The 17,544-nt window shown below is 41.8% G+C and overlaps 1 protein-coding gene across 1 annotated transcript in view; it reads left to right on the top strand.

Moving 5' to 3' along the window:
* Positions 1 to 755: 755 nt before the first annotated feature.
* Positions 756 to 17,544, top strand: part of caln2 (calneuron 2) — a 29,543-nt gene continuing 12,754 nt past the window's right edge. The window contains exons 1-3 of the mRNA XM_020618093.1: positions 756 to 1,732; positions 8,196 to 8,320; positions 14,383 to 14,526. Of these exons, the coding sequence (XP_020473749.1) occupies positions 8,203 to 8,320; positions 14,383 to 14,526 (262 nt within the window). The 5' untranslated portion in view covers positions 756 to 1,732; positions 8,196 to 8,202. The remainder of the gene's footprint in view (positions 1,733 to 8,195; positions 8,321 to 14,382; positions 14,527 to 17,544) is intronic.

Below are 17,544 nucleotides of genomic sequence, written 5' to 3'. Positions count from 1 at the left end.
CCACGGACAGCACCAGAACATCAGCACCATGGACAGTACCAGAACATCAGCACTACGGGCAAGCATGATGTGCAGAGAACATCTCATTTTATTTCTTTGAGAATTAAAGAGCAATTTCGCCAGTTTGTACCTCAGATTGCTTTACCTGGGTTCAATTTCTCTATGAATCTAAAGAAAATCTGTTGAGAACCTTTACAGGGCTCTTAGATTAGCCCACAACACTGTTAGAGCACCAGGGTGAAATGTTCATGAGTCACTTGTGTTGTTGTTACTTTTCACTGAAGCCTCGTCTCCCTGTAGTAACAGTCTTGTGTTGAGCCAGACTGTTAAACCAGAGACACAGACATATTAATCCTTGTCAATCAGCGGGATAGGAGTAAACTGGTTTGTTAAATAAGTAGCTGTAACCAATTTAAATTATAACAGTGCAGCAGCGCGGGAGACAAAAATCTTAAAGTCTAAGAGTGCAGTTGAGCTGCTGGGGTCTGCTTGGGGAAACAGTAGCTTCACATAGGCTATTATATAATTAGTGTGCGGATGTAAATTAGATAGTGGTGGGGTATTCTAATCAGAGGCAAAAAGGGAAAATGCAGCCTGCTCAGGAGATAACGGGGGAGAGAGAGTGTCACAATACAATGGCATAGAAGAGCTTTGAGTGGAGGAAGGTGCAATGAATCCTGAGGCCGTACCCACGAAAAAAAAATAAAGAGACTGTAGGAGGGGTTGTGGAGACAAAAAAAAGGAGGGGGATTAGACACACTGCACCATTTAAGTAGCCTACTGTGGCTGATGTCACTTCCTGAGCACCGTAATTGGTCTACAATGACTCTTAACGCTGTGAAGAATGGTTAGATGAAAACACACAGACTTCCTCAGGGGAGATGCTGTTGCTTCACTGATCCACTGAAACCTTAACTGCTCGGACCTCACACTCTCTTTCTCTCTCCCTACCCCCCTTCCTCCCTCCCTACCTCTCTTTCGCTATCTCTCTCCCTCTCCCACCTGCGGGGAGCTCCCAGCGCTCCATCGTCGCATATTTCCTGCTCGCACCTCTGCTACCATGGTCCCCATGTGGCCCCTCCCTTACCGGAGTGGACTGATAATTAACTCTGTCACCGGGAGTAGCTGAAATAAATGTACCCGGAGCAACGGGAGATCCCTTCCCACCCCTCTGCTGTTTGGCCGATCTGCGCTCAAAGCTTTCACTGGACAGCCTCCTCTCTTCCTCGCGGCTGTGATTCGACTGAATTTAAATCGTGATTTATTTTATGAGGCGACCGGCGACAGCAGCAGCACCGGTTCATAGACCCAGACCCGTGGGCGGCTGTGTGGCGTCTGGGTGGTGTTTGGCACTCTACACTGCTTCATCCCAATAACACCCCAAATTCTGAAGATATTGCGATGAGAAGTGAGATGTAGAAAACGGATGGGAGGCTATTCACGGACAGAATCTCCCACTACCTCCTCCTCACCTAACCAGTTGATATTTTTGAAATAACTACCTAAAAAGTCTGGAGCACATGAAACGCTGGTGAATCCCGGAGAACAGGTCCAAAACACAGACTGAATGAGTCCATCTTTGGCTGTTGGACGGACTCCTCAAGACCACCGGACGGATGCAAACAGATTAAACACATCTTGGCTATTCAGAGCACCCTCAGCGTCTCCGCCAACGGTGTTCTAACCGAACGGGGTGAATCTCACACCGTGGGACCGGTCGTTCCACAGACAGGTACGATTTACCCCGTCGTTTAATTAGTGTGTCACTGCTGGGTTGGTGTGATAAAGGTGATTACCGCGACCGAACGCCCATGCGTCAGCCCCGCTGATGGCCGCAGAGCCGCTGCACCTGTTGTAATCTGTGTAAATGTGCCGAGCGTGCTTGTGCGTGAGCGTGTGCGCGTGTGCAAACAGACCTCTCTCTATGTGTTGAAAGTCTTGTTGTTTTAATGGCTGACAACCTGACAACAAAATGCCTGTGTATCTATTTGCATTTAGTATTCACTGTTTCAACTGCTCATGACAATCTTTCCAGCTGCGTGTGTGCGTTGTGTGCGTCAGTGCGCGCTGTGTGGGTTTGATCGGTGTGATTATAGATCCAACACACAGTTGCTATAAGTGTAATTACAATATAATTGTCCCAGCACACAGCTGAATGTAAAGTGCTCAGTCACACAGTAGATCATGCTTTGTAGCTTCATCAGCCCTTCTCTGGTTCATTCAGGCTGTGACAGTTCACATACACTGGTTCTGATAAATGGGGAATGGCTGCAGTCTAAAGCCCACTTGTATTCATTCCCTTTGCCAGATGCTCTAAAACTCCACAGTCATAAAACAGTGGTGAAATCTGTCACCTGCTTCGCACACATTCAACATCTGAGGAGAGCCGCCTGTGGATAGTAACGGATGGCGGGTGTTAGCTCATGTGTGATAATGGGCCGTGAGGGTGCGAGCATTTTGGGGGATAGCGCGCATGAGTGTTTTTTTAATTGTTGGAAACCTCATTCTCAATGCAGTGAGGGTGACATGTAGCACCAGTTTGCATCAGCAGGTGGCTTGAGTCCAGCTGCGCTCCCTCTGCTGCAGATGTGCGCAGTGTTGAGGACCATCATGGGTATCCAGCTATTTTTCTGAGGGGTGGAACTTTTTAAAGACCCAACAAGCATCATTTCAGGCCATTTCAGACCTGACAGATGATTACAGACTCATCTACGTTTCATCTACCCAGGTTGTGGTGAAGCACCAGAGCATTTTAACTGGCGCTGATTGTGGGATCAGATACAAGAATGTGTTGGATGACCCAGGTTGACCTCTGGGAGAGATGGCCAGAGGCCGCATAAAGGGTAGCCCATGTATCCATTCCTCTGCAGAGGAAATGTTTTCAGAGTACAGCCCTGATGAGTGAGAGAGACAGCAGAGACCACAGCTGTGTGGAGGCTGCCTGTCTGCCCAAGGTGACTTCAGTAGGACACTGACACTGAGCAGAAACAGAAAAGCATTAGTACAGTAATCACTGATCTAGTTATGAAACTAATAAGAAGCTAATTTATTGATGGATGCCTGTTGAGCTAATAAATGTCCCTCACTGATGCATGTTATGACTGTATTGTTTGTCTTTGTGCGTTCTCACAGAGCTTCAGATTATCCGGCACTGATGCTTAAACTTTTCTGCTGTATTATCTTTTATCTGTAAAGCCCTTTGAATTGCACTAACGTGTATGAAAGGTTCTGTAAAAAAATAAAATTTGATTGATTGATCAACTGTGGCCTCTCATTATTTTTGGCAGGCAGCAGGAGACCTATCTCTAAAACCGTAGAAAACACAGACAGCTAACAGACATTGTAGTGGCTGGAAGTAAAAAGAATAATTTGTTGAATTGTTCTGAAGCCCGTGTAGCCAGCTAACAGATCTGCAGCATATCAGTCCTTGGATTAACCTAAATTGCACAGTTTTGCATGTTTTTATGGTAGACTGGTGCCTGCGGCAGCAGCAACTACCTGTTTCCTCTGATTTGGTAGAAAAGCCTTGATTCTGTAAACACTGATGTCTTGTCAGTGCTGCCTGCTTGTGATGCAGCAGTGTACAAGTGCTGTTGGGGAAAATACTGTAGCTGCCTCTTAGCTCCTTTGCTGATATTCTGCTAATGCATGTCTGTCCATGGGGACAGAGGGAGGTGAGGAAAAAATACTGAGTTGCCTTTTTATCCCCATTGCCAATTTTTGGCTGGGTTGCTCCTTTCCCTTCATCTCAGTCTCTTATCTTCTCTCTGAGCCAAATTTAGTTTTGATCACTGTGCTGTAGACTTGAAACTAGGTTCCCTAGGTGCATATGACCTCACAGTTCAAACACTGTCATTCAGCCCACTTTCATTTGCTCCTTTCATCCCCTTTGCCCCCCATCTTCTCTCTCACACACACACACACCCACCTCTCTTTCTTTCTTTCCACCACTCTTTCTCCTGCACTCAGCCAGACGATGAGGCTTATTAGATGGTGGTTTTCTGCTAAAGCTTGTCCTTGTCAGCTTTTATGTCCATCTCTGTGACAACAGTCTGTGTTTTTGTGTGAGGAAAAAAAACACAATCCATCAATATATGGGAAAAATGACAGTGAGTGTGAGAGAGACAGAGAGAGATAGAAAACAAAAAGAATCAGCGTGTGACTGAGGCTGATGTATGTGTTTGGTTGTCTGCTGATTTTTTTCCACGAGTGAGTGGGTGTTTCTGTCAGGGGAACAATTGTGAGAACAGATGGACTGTGGAAATACATTCTCATATTGATTTCATATCATATGTCTTATTAATTTGTCCACTGATTAAATCATTGCTGCATCCTGTTTAATTTGTGGGCTTAGAAAGTTCAAGGCTTTCAGCCTGCTGTGGCTTACTGATCATGTTTCACTGTGAATCATTCATTTCTTTCTTAAATATATTCACTTTTAAATATAATTGCTGATAAATCAAATACTGCATATATGTGTCAACTGTAGACATGGCTGACAAATTATATATATTGTGCTGTAAATAAAAATCATTCTCTTCTTCTCCCTATCATCACTGTGCAAAGGGAATGTAAACATGCACAAGCAATAAAAGCTTTATAATTTCTGCGGTAATACATCCAAAAATAAACCTTTATATGAATGCATTCATGTGCACATAAACAATATGTATGCATAAAATTGTAATACCTACATATACAGTGGGTACGGAAAGTATTCAGACCCCCTTAAATTTTTCACTCTTTGTTATATTGCAGCCATATACTAAAATCATTTAAGTTCATTTTTTTCCTCATTAATGTACACACAGCACCCCATATTGACAGAAAAACAGAATTTTTGACATTTTTGCAGATTTATTAAAAAAGAAAAACTGAAACATCACATGGTCATAAGTATTCAGACCCTTTGCTGTGACACTCATATATTTAACTTAGGTGCTGTCCATTTCTTCTGATCATCCCTGAGATGGTTCTACACCTTCATTTGAGTCCAGCTGTGTTTGATTATACTGATTGGACGTGATTAGGAAAGCCACACACCTGTCTATATAAGACCCTACAGCTCACACTGCATGTCAGAGCAAATGAGAATCATGAAGTCAAAGGAACTGCCTGAAGAGCTCACAGACAGAATTGTGGCAAGGCACAGATCTGGCCAAGGTTACAAAAAAAATGTCTGCTGCACTTAAGGTTCCTAAGAGCACAGTGGCCTCCATAATCCTTAAATGGAAGACGTTTGGGACGACCAGAACCCTTCCTAGAGCTGGCCGTCCGGCCAAACTGAGCTATCAGGGGAGAAGAGCCTTGGTGAGAGAGGTACAGAAGAACCCAAAGATGACTGTGGCTGAGCTCCAGAGATGCAGTCGGGAGATGGGAGAAAGTTGTAGAAAGTCAAAGATCACTGCACCCCTCCACTAGTCGGGGCTTTATGCCAGAGTGGCCCAACGGAAGCCTCTCTTCAGTGCAAGACACATGAAAGCCCGCATGGAGTTTACTAAAAAACACCTGAAGGACTCCAAGATGGTGAGAAATAAGATTCTCTGGTCTGATGAGACCAAGATAGAACTTTTTGGCCTTAATTCTAAGCGGTATGTGTGGAGAAAACCAGGCACTGCTCATCACCTGTCCAATACAGTCCCAACAGTGAAGCATGGTGGTGGCAGCATCATGCTATGGGGGTGTTTTTCAGCTGCAGGGACAGGACGACTGGTTGCAATCAAGGGAAGGATGAATGCGGCCAAGTACAGGGATATCCTGGACGAAAACCTTCTCCAGAGGGCTCAGGACCTCAGACTGGGCCGAAGGTTCACCTTCAAACAAGACAATGACCCTAAGCACACAGCTAAAATAACGAAGGAGTGGCTGCACAACAACTCCGTGACTGTTCTTGAATGGCCCAGCCAGAGCCCTGACTTAAACCCAATTGAGCATCTCTGGAGAGACCTGAAAATGGCTGTCCACCAACGTTTACCATCCAACCTGACAGAACTGGAGAGGATCTGCAAGGAGGAATGGCAGAGGATCCCCAAATGCAGGTGTGAAAACTTGTTGCATCATTCCCAAAAAGACTCATGGCTGTATTAGCTCAAAAGGGTGCTTCTACTAAATACTGAGCAAAGGGTCTGAATACTTATGACCATGTGATATTTCAGTTTTTCTTTTTTAATAAATCTGCAAAAATGTCAAAAATTCTGTGTTTTTCTGTCAATATGGGGTGCTGTGTGTACATTAATGAGGAAAAAAATGAACTTAAATGATTTTAGCATATGGCTGCAATATAACAAAGAGTGAAAAAATTTAAGGGGGTCTGAATACTTTCTGTACCCACTGTACATGCCAACATGTTATGCTGGAAAAGAAGTAGTTTGTACAGTATGACATGGTGTCCATGTTGTCAACTACACTGGCAGTTCACAGCCAAAGGCAGGTTGAAAAGTTGCTCATCATACAGAGAGGGGAGATGCAATATGGTGTACATTTTCTGACAGCCTCACCTGGAAGACATTCAAGTGTGTTGTACTCAGTTGTGCACATGAAAAGTGACAGAAATAGTTATGTCAAGAAGGAGAAAAGAGAGCTAGAGAGAGAAGCAAAAGCCCTGGTTCCTTCCTCAGCTCAGCACAGGCCAATCACAGTGTGAAGTGGGTATGAATGTCCCTTTTACAAAGTTGCAAAAATGTTCGGACACAGTTCTCCCAGTCCATAGCCAGAAAGGTGTGTAAGTTGGGGGTTTCTGAAGATGTTTGACCATCCCATGAGCAGTCCTAATGGAAATTATATTAACGACCAATAAAACACCATTTCTGCATATTTCTAAAATATCTATTCCAGTACCTGCATATGTACAGTACATACAGTTCTTTTCATATAAACCCTGTTGCTTCCTGTTTCAACATCTACCTAAAGTTACTAACAGGAGCTGACATTATAATATTACTGGTAGATTAGAAACATTACAGTTATTAAAGCTTAAAGTCTTTAATCTTTGCTCTCAGTAAAATAATGTAACAATGAGACCTTAGCATGTGTGTTTGTCCTTGCATCTTAGATAGATAGCTAGACCAGACACATGATGCTGTGGTGACCTGCAGGTGGTACAAGATGAGAGGCAGTAGATGATGTGCACATACACACCTTTCTGCACACACTGCTTGCTCTCATTTTTACACCTGGTGTCCTCTACAGGTCACCAGAGCAGACTTGCACCTATCCCACAGCTCTTTACCTTTTACACTGCCATAGTCTCTAAGCTCAGTCTGTGTCCTTTTCCTACCTTGGCTCTGATTCCATGATAACCAAAGGATTTACACTAAGTATCCAGTAACAATGAGGAGAGGAGAGTGCTTGTTTGTACTTGTACATGTCTCTTGTGACAGAAACATCCCCAGTTCTTCCTTTAGCTTGCCTGTCTGCCAGTAGCCTGCTCAAGAAATACTTTCAGGATGTATTTTTCTTCCTTCCTTCTTCCCTATATTTCTTTCCTTTCCTCACCTCAGTTCAGTTCAGCATGTACTATTGGCAGGAATATTACATGAAGCATATTGTTAAAGTGTCGAAATATTACACTGGGAAAGCTGTCAGGCAACTCTCATGAATCACAGCAGAGAACTGCTCTGATCATACAACGGCAGGGGTCATGGCTGACTGATGTCCTGTCGAGCACTGAGGTCTCTTGGTGAGATGTTGGGAAGCCATGGGGATTGTCTGTCAGGACAGGAAGTCAACAGAGCTTCCAAACATGTTCAGGAGGTGACAGGACTTTAGAGCTAGAACTATACAAAAAACAAGCAGGATAAAGACAGCAAGAAAATATTGCTAGGAAATACAGAGTTCCTGATTGTACTCTAATGGTATTTATAAAAGCAATTACAGTAGAATACATTTTTGTGACTCCACTGAATTATAATGTGATTACATAATTTGTCACTGTGATGCTGCCATGAGTAGACAGCAGTTTCTCCCAGAAATAAGTATTAGCAGAGTGGAAGAAACAATATTCTCTCCATAGGAGCTTGTGTCTCTAAAAAGGGCTCATGACCGTGCTGGTAGCCAGGATTTGAATACACATGCAACACACATCCTTCTATCCTTATTCTTATACGTGTATACATGCACAGTTTATTTAGACTCTGTCTCTTTCTCTCTCACTCTGTGTGTGTGTGTGTGTGTGTGTGTGTGTGTGTGCTCTGCAGGGAGAAGATGCCATTCCACCATGTGCGAGCAGGCCTGCTCTATCCAGACAACTACCTGAGCGGCCCCCTGACGGACAGCAGCGAAACATTCCAGCTCACCAGCATCTCCACAGAAGAGCTGGGAGGTGAGTGCTCTGACAGAGAGAGAGGGTGGAAGGTGGGGGTGCTGGGCAAAGTGTGAGGTACTAGCAATTAATGTTTCATTACTGGAACAATGCAGTTACAGTACTTCAGTTGTCCCGAGGGAAGGTTTTACCATTTAGCCATTTTGTCGGTGCTTGACTGAATGCATTGGTTTCCAGTTATGCTGCTCACAAAATAAAATCTGTCACAGCACTCAGAATGAATTAGGACACCAGTGAATTGATGTTTGTATCCTACTTCATGTGTGCCTTTCATCTTGTATAAACAAATTATGACACCAGCACACACAAAAACCCATTTCAATGAGGAAAATACATTGTATGAAAGTAAAACTGATCATTTGAGCTAAAGGTACTGTGTAATTCACTGTACTGAGTTCATTTATCACAAGTGGCCTTTAAGGTTTTGTGTCTAATTTCCAGGCTAATAATTTGTTCCACCAAAACATTTAACTTCAAATAGGATTCATTCAAATAAACACCATTATGGTTAAAGAAAATCTGCAGCTTATTATAATATGGATTGACATTTTAAAGCTTTGCCCATTGGTTGTATCAGTTAAGGTAATACTGTACTCACAGTAAAATCTAAGGTTGTGGAACATGCCAGCTTAGCTAAAAACAAGTCCAATGGAGCAACAAGAATGCATGGCCAAATTTACCAGTCAGTATACAGACAGAATTCATGGTTCAAGCCACTGTACACTCAGTTTATTACACTTACTTTCAGTATTACTTCCATATAAACTGGTAGGTAATATGACAAGATTTCCAGCTTGTTTTCTTTGTGTATGATTGTCTGACTCCTAGTGTTTTTTGGCCATAATTAAAACATTTCCCCAGGTTCCTATCCTGTGACATAACCTCACATTTGCCATTTGACCAGCTACTAAACAAAGACTTCTACACTGCACTGAGAGCATGTATTTTTGATACCGGTTGCTTTGGCAGGAAAAATAACAAATCCTGTCACAAAATGAGGACTGAGAGCAAGTTTCTTACTGAGGCTGTTTGTATGTGTTTGTATTGTAGTTTGCTCGAATGCGCTTTGGGATGAAGTACTTTGCAGCATAAATCTTTTAATCCAGTGTCCCTTGTGCACAACTTGATTCAGCCCAGTTCACTAAAACAGTTGCTTCAGTGCACTGAAATCAAAGCTGCTGCAGTGACTTAAACATCTAATCATCACTAGTCCAGCTGGCCTCTGTTGTGTCCAGTTATAATATTTGGAATGAGGGCCCAAATGCAGAAACACAGAGAAGCAATATAAATAGTAAACACAATACTTTCTTCAAAACAGAAATCATTTAAACTAAACAAAAGACCACTAGGGCAGGAGGTGAGGCAAAATAAACTAGAGCTTTAACATAGACCTTACTGCATATATGTGGAACACAAAGGCTAAGGCAGTTTTCTTATGCTAGAATGAAAAGAACTAAACAAGGTTTTCCTGAAGACAGGTCGAAGACTGACAAACAATACGACCAACAATACCGAAAGCAGGAGAGATAAATACACAACACAAATCCAATATTCTAACAGGCAGTAGGGAGAACACACTATAGAGTTACAGACAGTTAGCTAAGTGCAAATTCTATTTACAAGAATAAAGGTATTGTTACTGTGCTGCAGACACAGACAGACTAGGCCAAAAGTATTAAACAATGGAGCAGATGAAGAACCAGAACAAAAAGTAATATGCGTGAGTTTGTTCAGAAGCGTAAAACTGGAAAGAAAATACCAGAGTCCACAAATAAATAATGAAAACAGAGAACTTGACACAGAACACTGACCAGAAACTATAAGGAAACAAACCACGGAGGAATAACTCAGCCAAGCAGCATGGAAACACTATGAAAAACATGTAAATGTGGATCGTGCACACTGGGCTGAAGTGCAGGTGAGTCATCCTGGGCGCTTCTCTGAAAACAGTCTGGCAGTTGTGAACATTAGCCTGAGTCTTAATTACAGAGTCCTTGATTACTTTAATGGTAGACAGAAATTTATCAAAATAAAAGCCTGAAACAGGAAGTTCATAGAATTGTGACAGTTTGTGTTTTGCTTGTCAAGGGCTGCAAGAAGGGTAAAATAGTTTAACTATGTAGAACTATTATATAAACCCAATCTGGACTTTTAGACCCCAGAATTTATCACGAGGCATTGACTAGTGCCCTGTCAGCCACAGATCCAGTGCAGCCAATGGGATTGATTGTTTGATGTGGATAGAATATCCGTGGTATTTGCTGCCAGCATTTGAAAACCTATAATCCTACTTCAGAGAGATGCTGAAGGTTGTTGTAGGATCATCTGTTAGCACAGATAGAAGGCTAGTTAATCATCCCTATGTTGGATTGCCACTGCCCTCTTCTCTGGTTTTGAGGTATTTCATCAATCACAGTGAGAACATGTACAGTCCTAAGGGGTTGACTTTGTGTTACACAGGCAGCTCTACATGCTCATACAAACACAAACAGGCATTGCACTGTAATACATCAGGGGCCGACTCATTCCAACGCTATTGAAAATAGACTCACCACTGCTGAGCTGCATACAAATACATTTCACTTTGTTTTGGGAGACCACACTTTCACCCGCATGTCCAATCCCTCGCCTCTGATTCACGCTTTATTTAGTGAGAGGAGAAGGGAGGCAGTGGCATGGTACCCTAGCTATCATCCTTAAGTGATATTTACAGGCTTAGATGGGGGTTGTGACTGAATTTGAGCCCTCATGCAACTGAAAGAGTAAAGACAGACATAGGAGGCTGATCTGATATGACCTTAATACATAGAAGAAAGCAGGAGCAGAACGTTAGGAGGAGAATATTAATAACACACAGCCTGAGTGAAACAGAGGGAGATGAATTTCATGTCAAATTCAGTGTTTAAATGAGGAAAAGGATTAGTCGTGGGAAAATTGTGATTTAAATTCCATCATGCGACAGCCTATTATTCTTCTTGATTGTGATTCTCCTGGAAAGATTTGCACAAATGCCAAACGCTAGCACAAATGACACCCTCTCCCACCCCTGAAGTGCAGAGCTCAACGGGAAAACGGAGAAAAGATGTTGAGTAAAGACTTGTGAAGTCTGTACTGTCTCTGCTGTCTTAATCATACTGATAAATTTGATCGCTTCCCTACAATCTACCCCCATCTCCACTGTGATAGTACTGACTGACTGACAGGTAATTAGCCAGAGATTGACCGGGGTATTTTATAAGAAGGTCCTCAGAGGTTTGAGTGATCCTGCTGCATGAACAAATAGAAGCTTTATGAGCTATGTGTGTGTGTGTGTGTACTTACAATCTCAAGTTAGAAGGAAGCATTTTATGTGGGAGGAGAGAATCGGAAATGCTCTTGGCAGTGCTGGTGGTGATTGTACTGTGTGGAAGGACTGGGACAGGCCCCTCGGGGTTTGTAAAATGCAATAGGTGTATAAAGATGTAATAAACACAATGAAAGAGAGGGAGGAAGAGCAGGAGATCACACTCATCTTGCAAGAAAGCACTTCCAGTTAATAGGAAACCCTGTTGCCAGCATCAGCTATCAACTTGCTAAAATCTGTCTATCATTCATTTCATGTCATGGTTTACTCTCATGGGCTAAACTCAGTGACACCATCTAATGGCTGTTACATGATAGGATAACATTTTATGAGGTTGAAGAGACAATCATACAACTGAAACACTGTGAAGGAGTTTTTATGATTAAAAATTCTCCAACTTTAACAGCAAGTAGGTCACTCGTCATCACCATCCAAAACAATGCATGTGAATATTTTCTGATATGTCAAGAAGCTGTTGTTATCACTCATGTAATTATGATCTATGACCTTTACAGTTTGGTTAGCTGCAAAACCCAAAGGCTTAAACCTGCATTAAATGATTTTTTTGGTCACTTGACTTGGTGCTGAGCAGGCAGCATGCAGTGGGTTTTAGGACCTTTATCACTACTGCGGCTACAGAGAAGCTAAACAGATAGATAGATAGAGTACTTTATTAATCCCCCAGGGGAAATCCTGGGAATGAGAGCAGAGAAGCTGAAACAAAACAGCAAAGTTATGGGCCGGAAAACGAAAACACTGAGATGAAACTTTATATTTGAGGAGAACTGCAGAGTCAAGTACATACTAATTCTCTATGAGTGACCTCTTTAACTTACAAGTAGTCATTTAATCCATTGTGGATATAAAACTATTAATTATAGCAGCTTCGGGTTAAAGAATGATTGTAGTAATGATTGAACGAAACCATACTGAACAGAGGTATGAGACGGGATGCACATCAAGGTGTCCAGTGTCAAAGCCGCACCACATCCACTTTAGCCTCCTCCCTAAGAGCTCTTGCAACACTGTGACAACATCGTGCTTCTTTTTCCTGTGCTCCTGACAGACAATGGACATTTTTCACACAACCATAACAACTCTTTGCCAGGAAAATGTAAACATATGTCATTTTAAGTGTATGAAGAAACAAGGAATACTGCAATTGTTAAATCTTGTTGTAATGACCCCACAAAAAAGATTACAAATCAGGATTAATGCACTTGTACAAAAAATTCAAAATAATTTTCTTTATAATAGGACAAATGTTTCAGAGAGTCACTCACAACCTCTCAATTACTATAGGAAATGAATAAAATAGGAAATATGCCTCTTTTCCACAAATACACAAACACACACAGACACAGAGATGAAAGACCAGAAAAGTCACTCAGTTAATTAAGTCCTGGCTGTGGGTTTTTAATGGCAATTTAAAAGAGATTACCAGATATTTGCTATGATCAGCCGCTGACCTTTAAGACATCCAAAACAGACAGCGTAAACTAAAACAGGAAGTAGAGGAGAGGTGAAAACACACCTGCCAGTCTTTTCCTCAAATACCCAGAAACCCACACATCAGTGAACAAATGACACATTGAACTTCAAATAGAAAATAAAAGCATTCACCCTACTATTATTATAAAATGCTGTTTATATATCAGATCCAGGTTCTCACCTCTTGTCTAAGAATGATTTGTTCTGGTAGCCCAGTCATCGTCAGATTGTCCTGACTGTCTTAGTTCCTGTCACTCTCATATCAGAGAAAAGGCAGTGTGAAGCATTATGGAGTCTTGCCTAAGTCCCAAGACTGTGCAGCGAGGCCTCAGTGACAGTTCAACACATAGTGCCAGGGTGCAAAATGCTGGCATGAACTGCACACACCAAACGGCGCAACCAAGCCGCACTGAACATCTGCACTGAGTATGGGCTAGACTCTCCCAGGACCAGATGGGAGAGTCCTCTGAAGGTTGTGGAGAATGACAGGGCAAAGATCCCGTGGGACTTCCAGATCCAGATGGACAGGAAGGTTCTGGCTAACTAACCAGGCATAATAAACAGGGAACAGAAGTCAGCAGTGGTGATAAACATATTGGTCCCAAGTGACAGAAGTATGAGAAACTGGAGAAGTACCAAGGCCTGAAGGAGGAACTGTAGTGAAGGCCACTGTGTCCCCAGTGGTGGTAGGAGCACTCGGGGCTATGACTTCTAAGATAGGAGAGATCCCATCTTAGAAGATCCCAACAGATCCCAACAGATCCCAAGAAACATCAGTGCAGTACTAGGAACCCAAAGGAGACATATAACACTCCTAGGGGTGAGAAAGGATTTATGTATATACACTGCATGGTGTTGTTCCTCTCTGGGCTACTCCCCATTGTGTCGGGGGTCACCACAGCAGAGCACTGTAGCCTGCACAGTTTTTATGCTGGATGCCCTTCCTGAATCAATCCTGTGGCACAGTTTTGAATCACCAGTCAACCGGAGCTGCGTGTCTTTAGACTGTGGCAGGAAGCCGGATTACCCAAAGAGAACCCATGCAGGCAGAGGGAGAATGTGAAAAATTCACACAGAATGAAAACTGACCAAAATTATCTCTAACAGTAGGATACATAGGTTATGTTTTCATGTTTTTAAGCATGTGCTTTTCCTCTAAGGAAAGAAAGAAAGGGGCAGGACAGAGAGACAGAAATGTACTGTGATATGTTGTGTGTTTGCCATGCAGAGATACGTGAGGCGTTTCGTGTTTTGGATCGTGATGGGAATGGTTTCATCTCTAAACAGGAGCTGGGCATGGCCATGCGCTCCCTGGGTTACATGCCCAGTGAGGTGGAGCTGGCCATCATCATGCAGAGACTGGACATGGATGGTGAGGCACTACATAAGGACACACACATGGGTGCATGTTTAAAACTCAGCATGTGTATAATGTTTGTTTGTAGTTGTGTTCATTTAATATGTGTACAAGCCTGAAGAATATTTTTCTTCTGAGCAAAGCAGATCATATAAGTGTTTTTGTGTGTTGAGTTTTAATGGGATGTAAATGAAAAACACTGTTAAAAGATGCCAGAAGCAAAAAACTTAATGCCTGTTTCACTTCTTTGAAGCCAAATGGGACTTTGAGTTACAGCTTCCTTTAAAATGTTCCTCAAAAAATGATTCTAATTGAGTAGCAGGTAGCCAGTGTCAAAAGCAAATTTTGCCAGAGACAATAAAGAAACAACCTTTCTGCTCCTGCTCCTTAAACTCTAGCTCTGCTTGTAAATTCTTAGAGGACAGCAATTACTCTGAAGCAGCCCCTGAATCACAAACAAGCTAGTTAGTCTTTCAGCTGGGTCGTATCTGCCTTCTCTTGAATCCACAGCTCATAGTAAATATCAAAGGTCAAAGCTAAAAGGCATCTGAGAGTTCCGCTGCCATTTGTTGTGAGGAGAGACAGTACCTCTCTCTGACTTCTATCATCTTGATGTCATTGCTAGCAAAGCACTGAAAGCGATCACTGGCACAATTAGTTTGAGAATGTCAGTTATTATCAGGTGTTAGACAAACTGCATAATCCTTCAGATGATTCATTTTACATCATTAAATCCCACTCTAATACATCTTAATCCACTGATCTTAACTGATCTTCCTACCCATTGTTCAGACTTTAGGCAACGTATAAAATTATGTTGGTAATAGCTGCATTCTTAAAAACTGCAGTTACTGGTTTCAGAAGAGACAACTAATGTTCTTTGTTGCTAATAATATACTACAGTCGCAAGAAAAGGTATGTGAACCTTTTGGAATTTCAAGGTTTTCTGCATTAATTTGTCATAAAATGTGATCTGATCTTCATCTAAGTCAAGAGTATTGACAAATATAATGTGCCTAAAATAATAACACAAAAAAATTCTGATCATCATGTCTTTATTGATAACACTCATTCAACATTCAAAATGGTAGTGGAAAAAGTAAGTGAACCCTTGGAATTAATAACTGGTTGAACCCCCCTCCTTGGCAGCAATAACCTCAACCAGGCGCTTCCTGTAGCTGTGGATCAGACCTGCACATTGTTCAGGAGGAATTTTAGCCCATTCTTCCTGGCAGAACTGTTTTAGCTCTGTCATATTCTTTGGACGTCTCATGTGTATGCCTCTCTTGAAGTCATTCCATAGCATCTCTATTGGGTTGAGGTCTGGGCTCTGATGGTGGATTTTGTTTTTCTGAAGCCATTCTGTTGTGGACTTGCTCCGGTGTTTTGGGTCATTGTCCTGTTTCATCACCGAACCTCTACAGAGGTTCAGCTGATGTACAGACATTCTCACATTATCCTGAAAAAGTTTTTGATACACTTGGGAATTCATCTTCCCCTCAATGATTGCAAGCTGGCCAGGCCCTGATGCAGCAAAGCAGGCCCAAATCATGATATTTCCTCCACCATACTTTACGGTTGGGATGATGATTTCATGATGATCTGCAGTGCTCTTTTTACACCAGATGTAGTGCTGCATGTTCCTTCCAAATAGTTCAGTTTTAGTTTCATCAGTCCAACACACATTTTGCCAATAACACTGTGGAGTGTCAATGTGCTCTTTTGCAAATTTCAGGCCTGCAGCAATGTTCTTTTTAGTAAGCAGCGGCTTCCTTCATGGTGTCCTGCCATAGACACCCTGCTTGTTCAGTGTTTTACATACTGTAGACTCATGAACACAGATGTTATCCAGTTCCAATGACGCCTTTAAATCTTTGGTTGCCACTTGTGGTTGTTTCTTTATCTCGTTGATGAGTCTTCGTTGTGCTCTTGGGGTCATTTTGACTGAGTGCCCACCTCTTGGTAGAGTAGCCACAGTCCCAAAGTGTCTTCATTTGTAGATCGTTTGCCTAACTATAGACTGGTGAATTTCTAAAGTCTTTGAAATCACTTTATAACCCTTTCCACCTTTATGTAAATCAACAATTCTTGATCATAGATCCTCTGAAAGCTCTTTTTGGCAAGGCATGGCTCACATAAGCATATTCTTCTTGTGCGGAGCAAACTCAAAAGGTTTGAGTGGTTTTTATCAGTCAAAGTAGCTCTAGTCCACACCTCCAAACTCATTTTCTTAACAAAACTCCAGGTATGCTAACACCTGACTCCAATTAGCTTTTTTGAGGTGATTAACATACTTTTCACATACTTTTTCCACTAGCACTATGGGATTTTTATGGTTGTTTGCAATAAAGACATGAAAGATCAGAATTTGTTTTTTTGTGTTATTATTTTAGGCACATTATATTTGTCAATACTCTTGACTTACTGTAGATGAAGATCAGATCACATTTTATGACAAATTAATGCAGAAAACCATAAAATTTCAAAAGGTTCACATACTTTTTCTTGCCACTGTATAATACGGGGCAGTGCTATATTTTATAAATCAGTAATTGCCTAGTTTCACAAGTTTCACATTTTGCATGTTCAGATGACCTCCTGTGCACTGATTAAGACTGTCTAGGTTACACAGCAAGTGGTTAGAGTTCATTATACTAACTTGATTTTCCATTTAATTAGTATCAACTTTAATCATTTTTTTTGACGGAACCTCTTTAAAATTATTCATAAATTACAGACCCATAAAATAAAGTGTTGTCCTACTACATTAGATTATAGCATCAGATAATGCTGTAAACTGTTATTGAAATGGTCAGATAAATATTGGCAACATGTAGTGTAATGAGTCTATGCAGTATCTCAGTTTATAAGACAGTTGTTGTGGAGATGTACGCTAAGTATTCATTCCACAGGACACTGGCGGCTGATTGCAATCTCTAGCAGCATGCACCAGTAGAATACATAATGCAAACTCGTACAAGTTGCGTCCTTTGAATTTAAATTTGTGAAATGCTCCCTGAGTTATTGCAAAAA

This window comes from Monopterus albus, unplaced genomic scaffold (genome assembly GCF_001952655.1).
Source record: "Monopterus albus unplaced genomic scaffold, M_albus_1.0 scaffold199.1, whole genome shotgun sequence".
In the NCBI taxonomy this organism is placed as follows: domain Eukaryota; kingdom Metazoa; phylum Chordata; class Actinopteri; order Synbranchiformes; family Synbranchidae; genus Monopterus; species Monopterus albus.
Note: the sequence above shows the minus strand (reverse complement) of the source record. Positions and strands in the feature narration are given on the sequence as shown.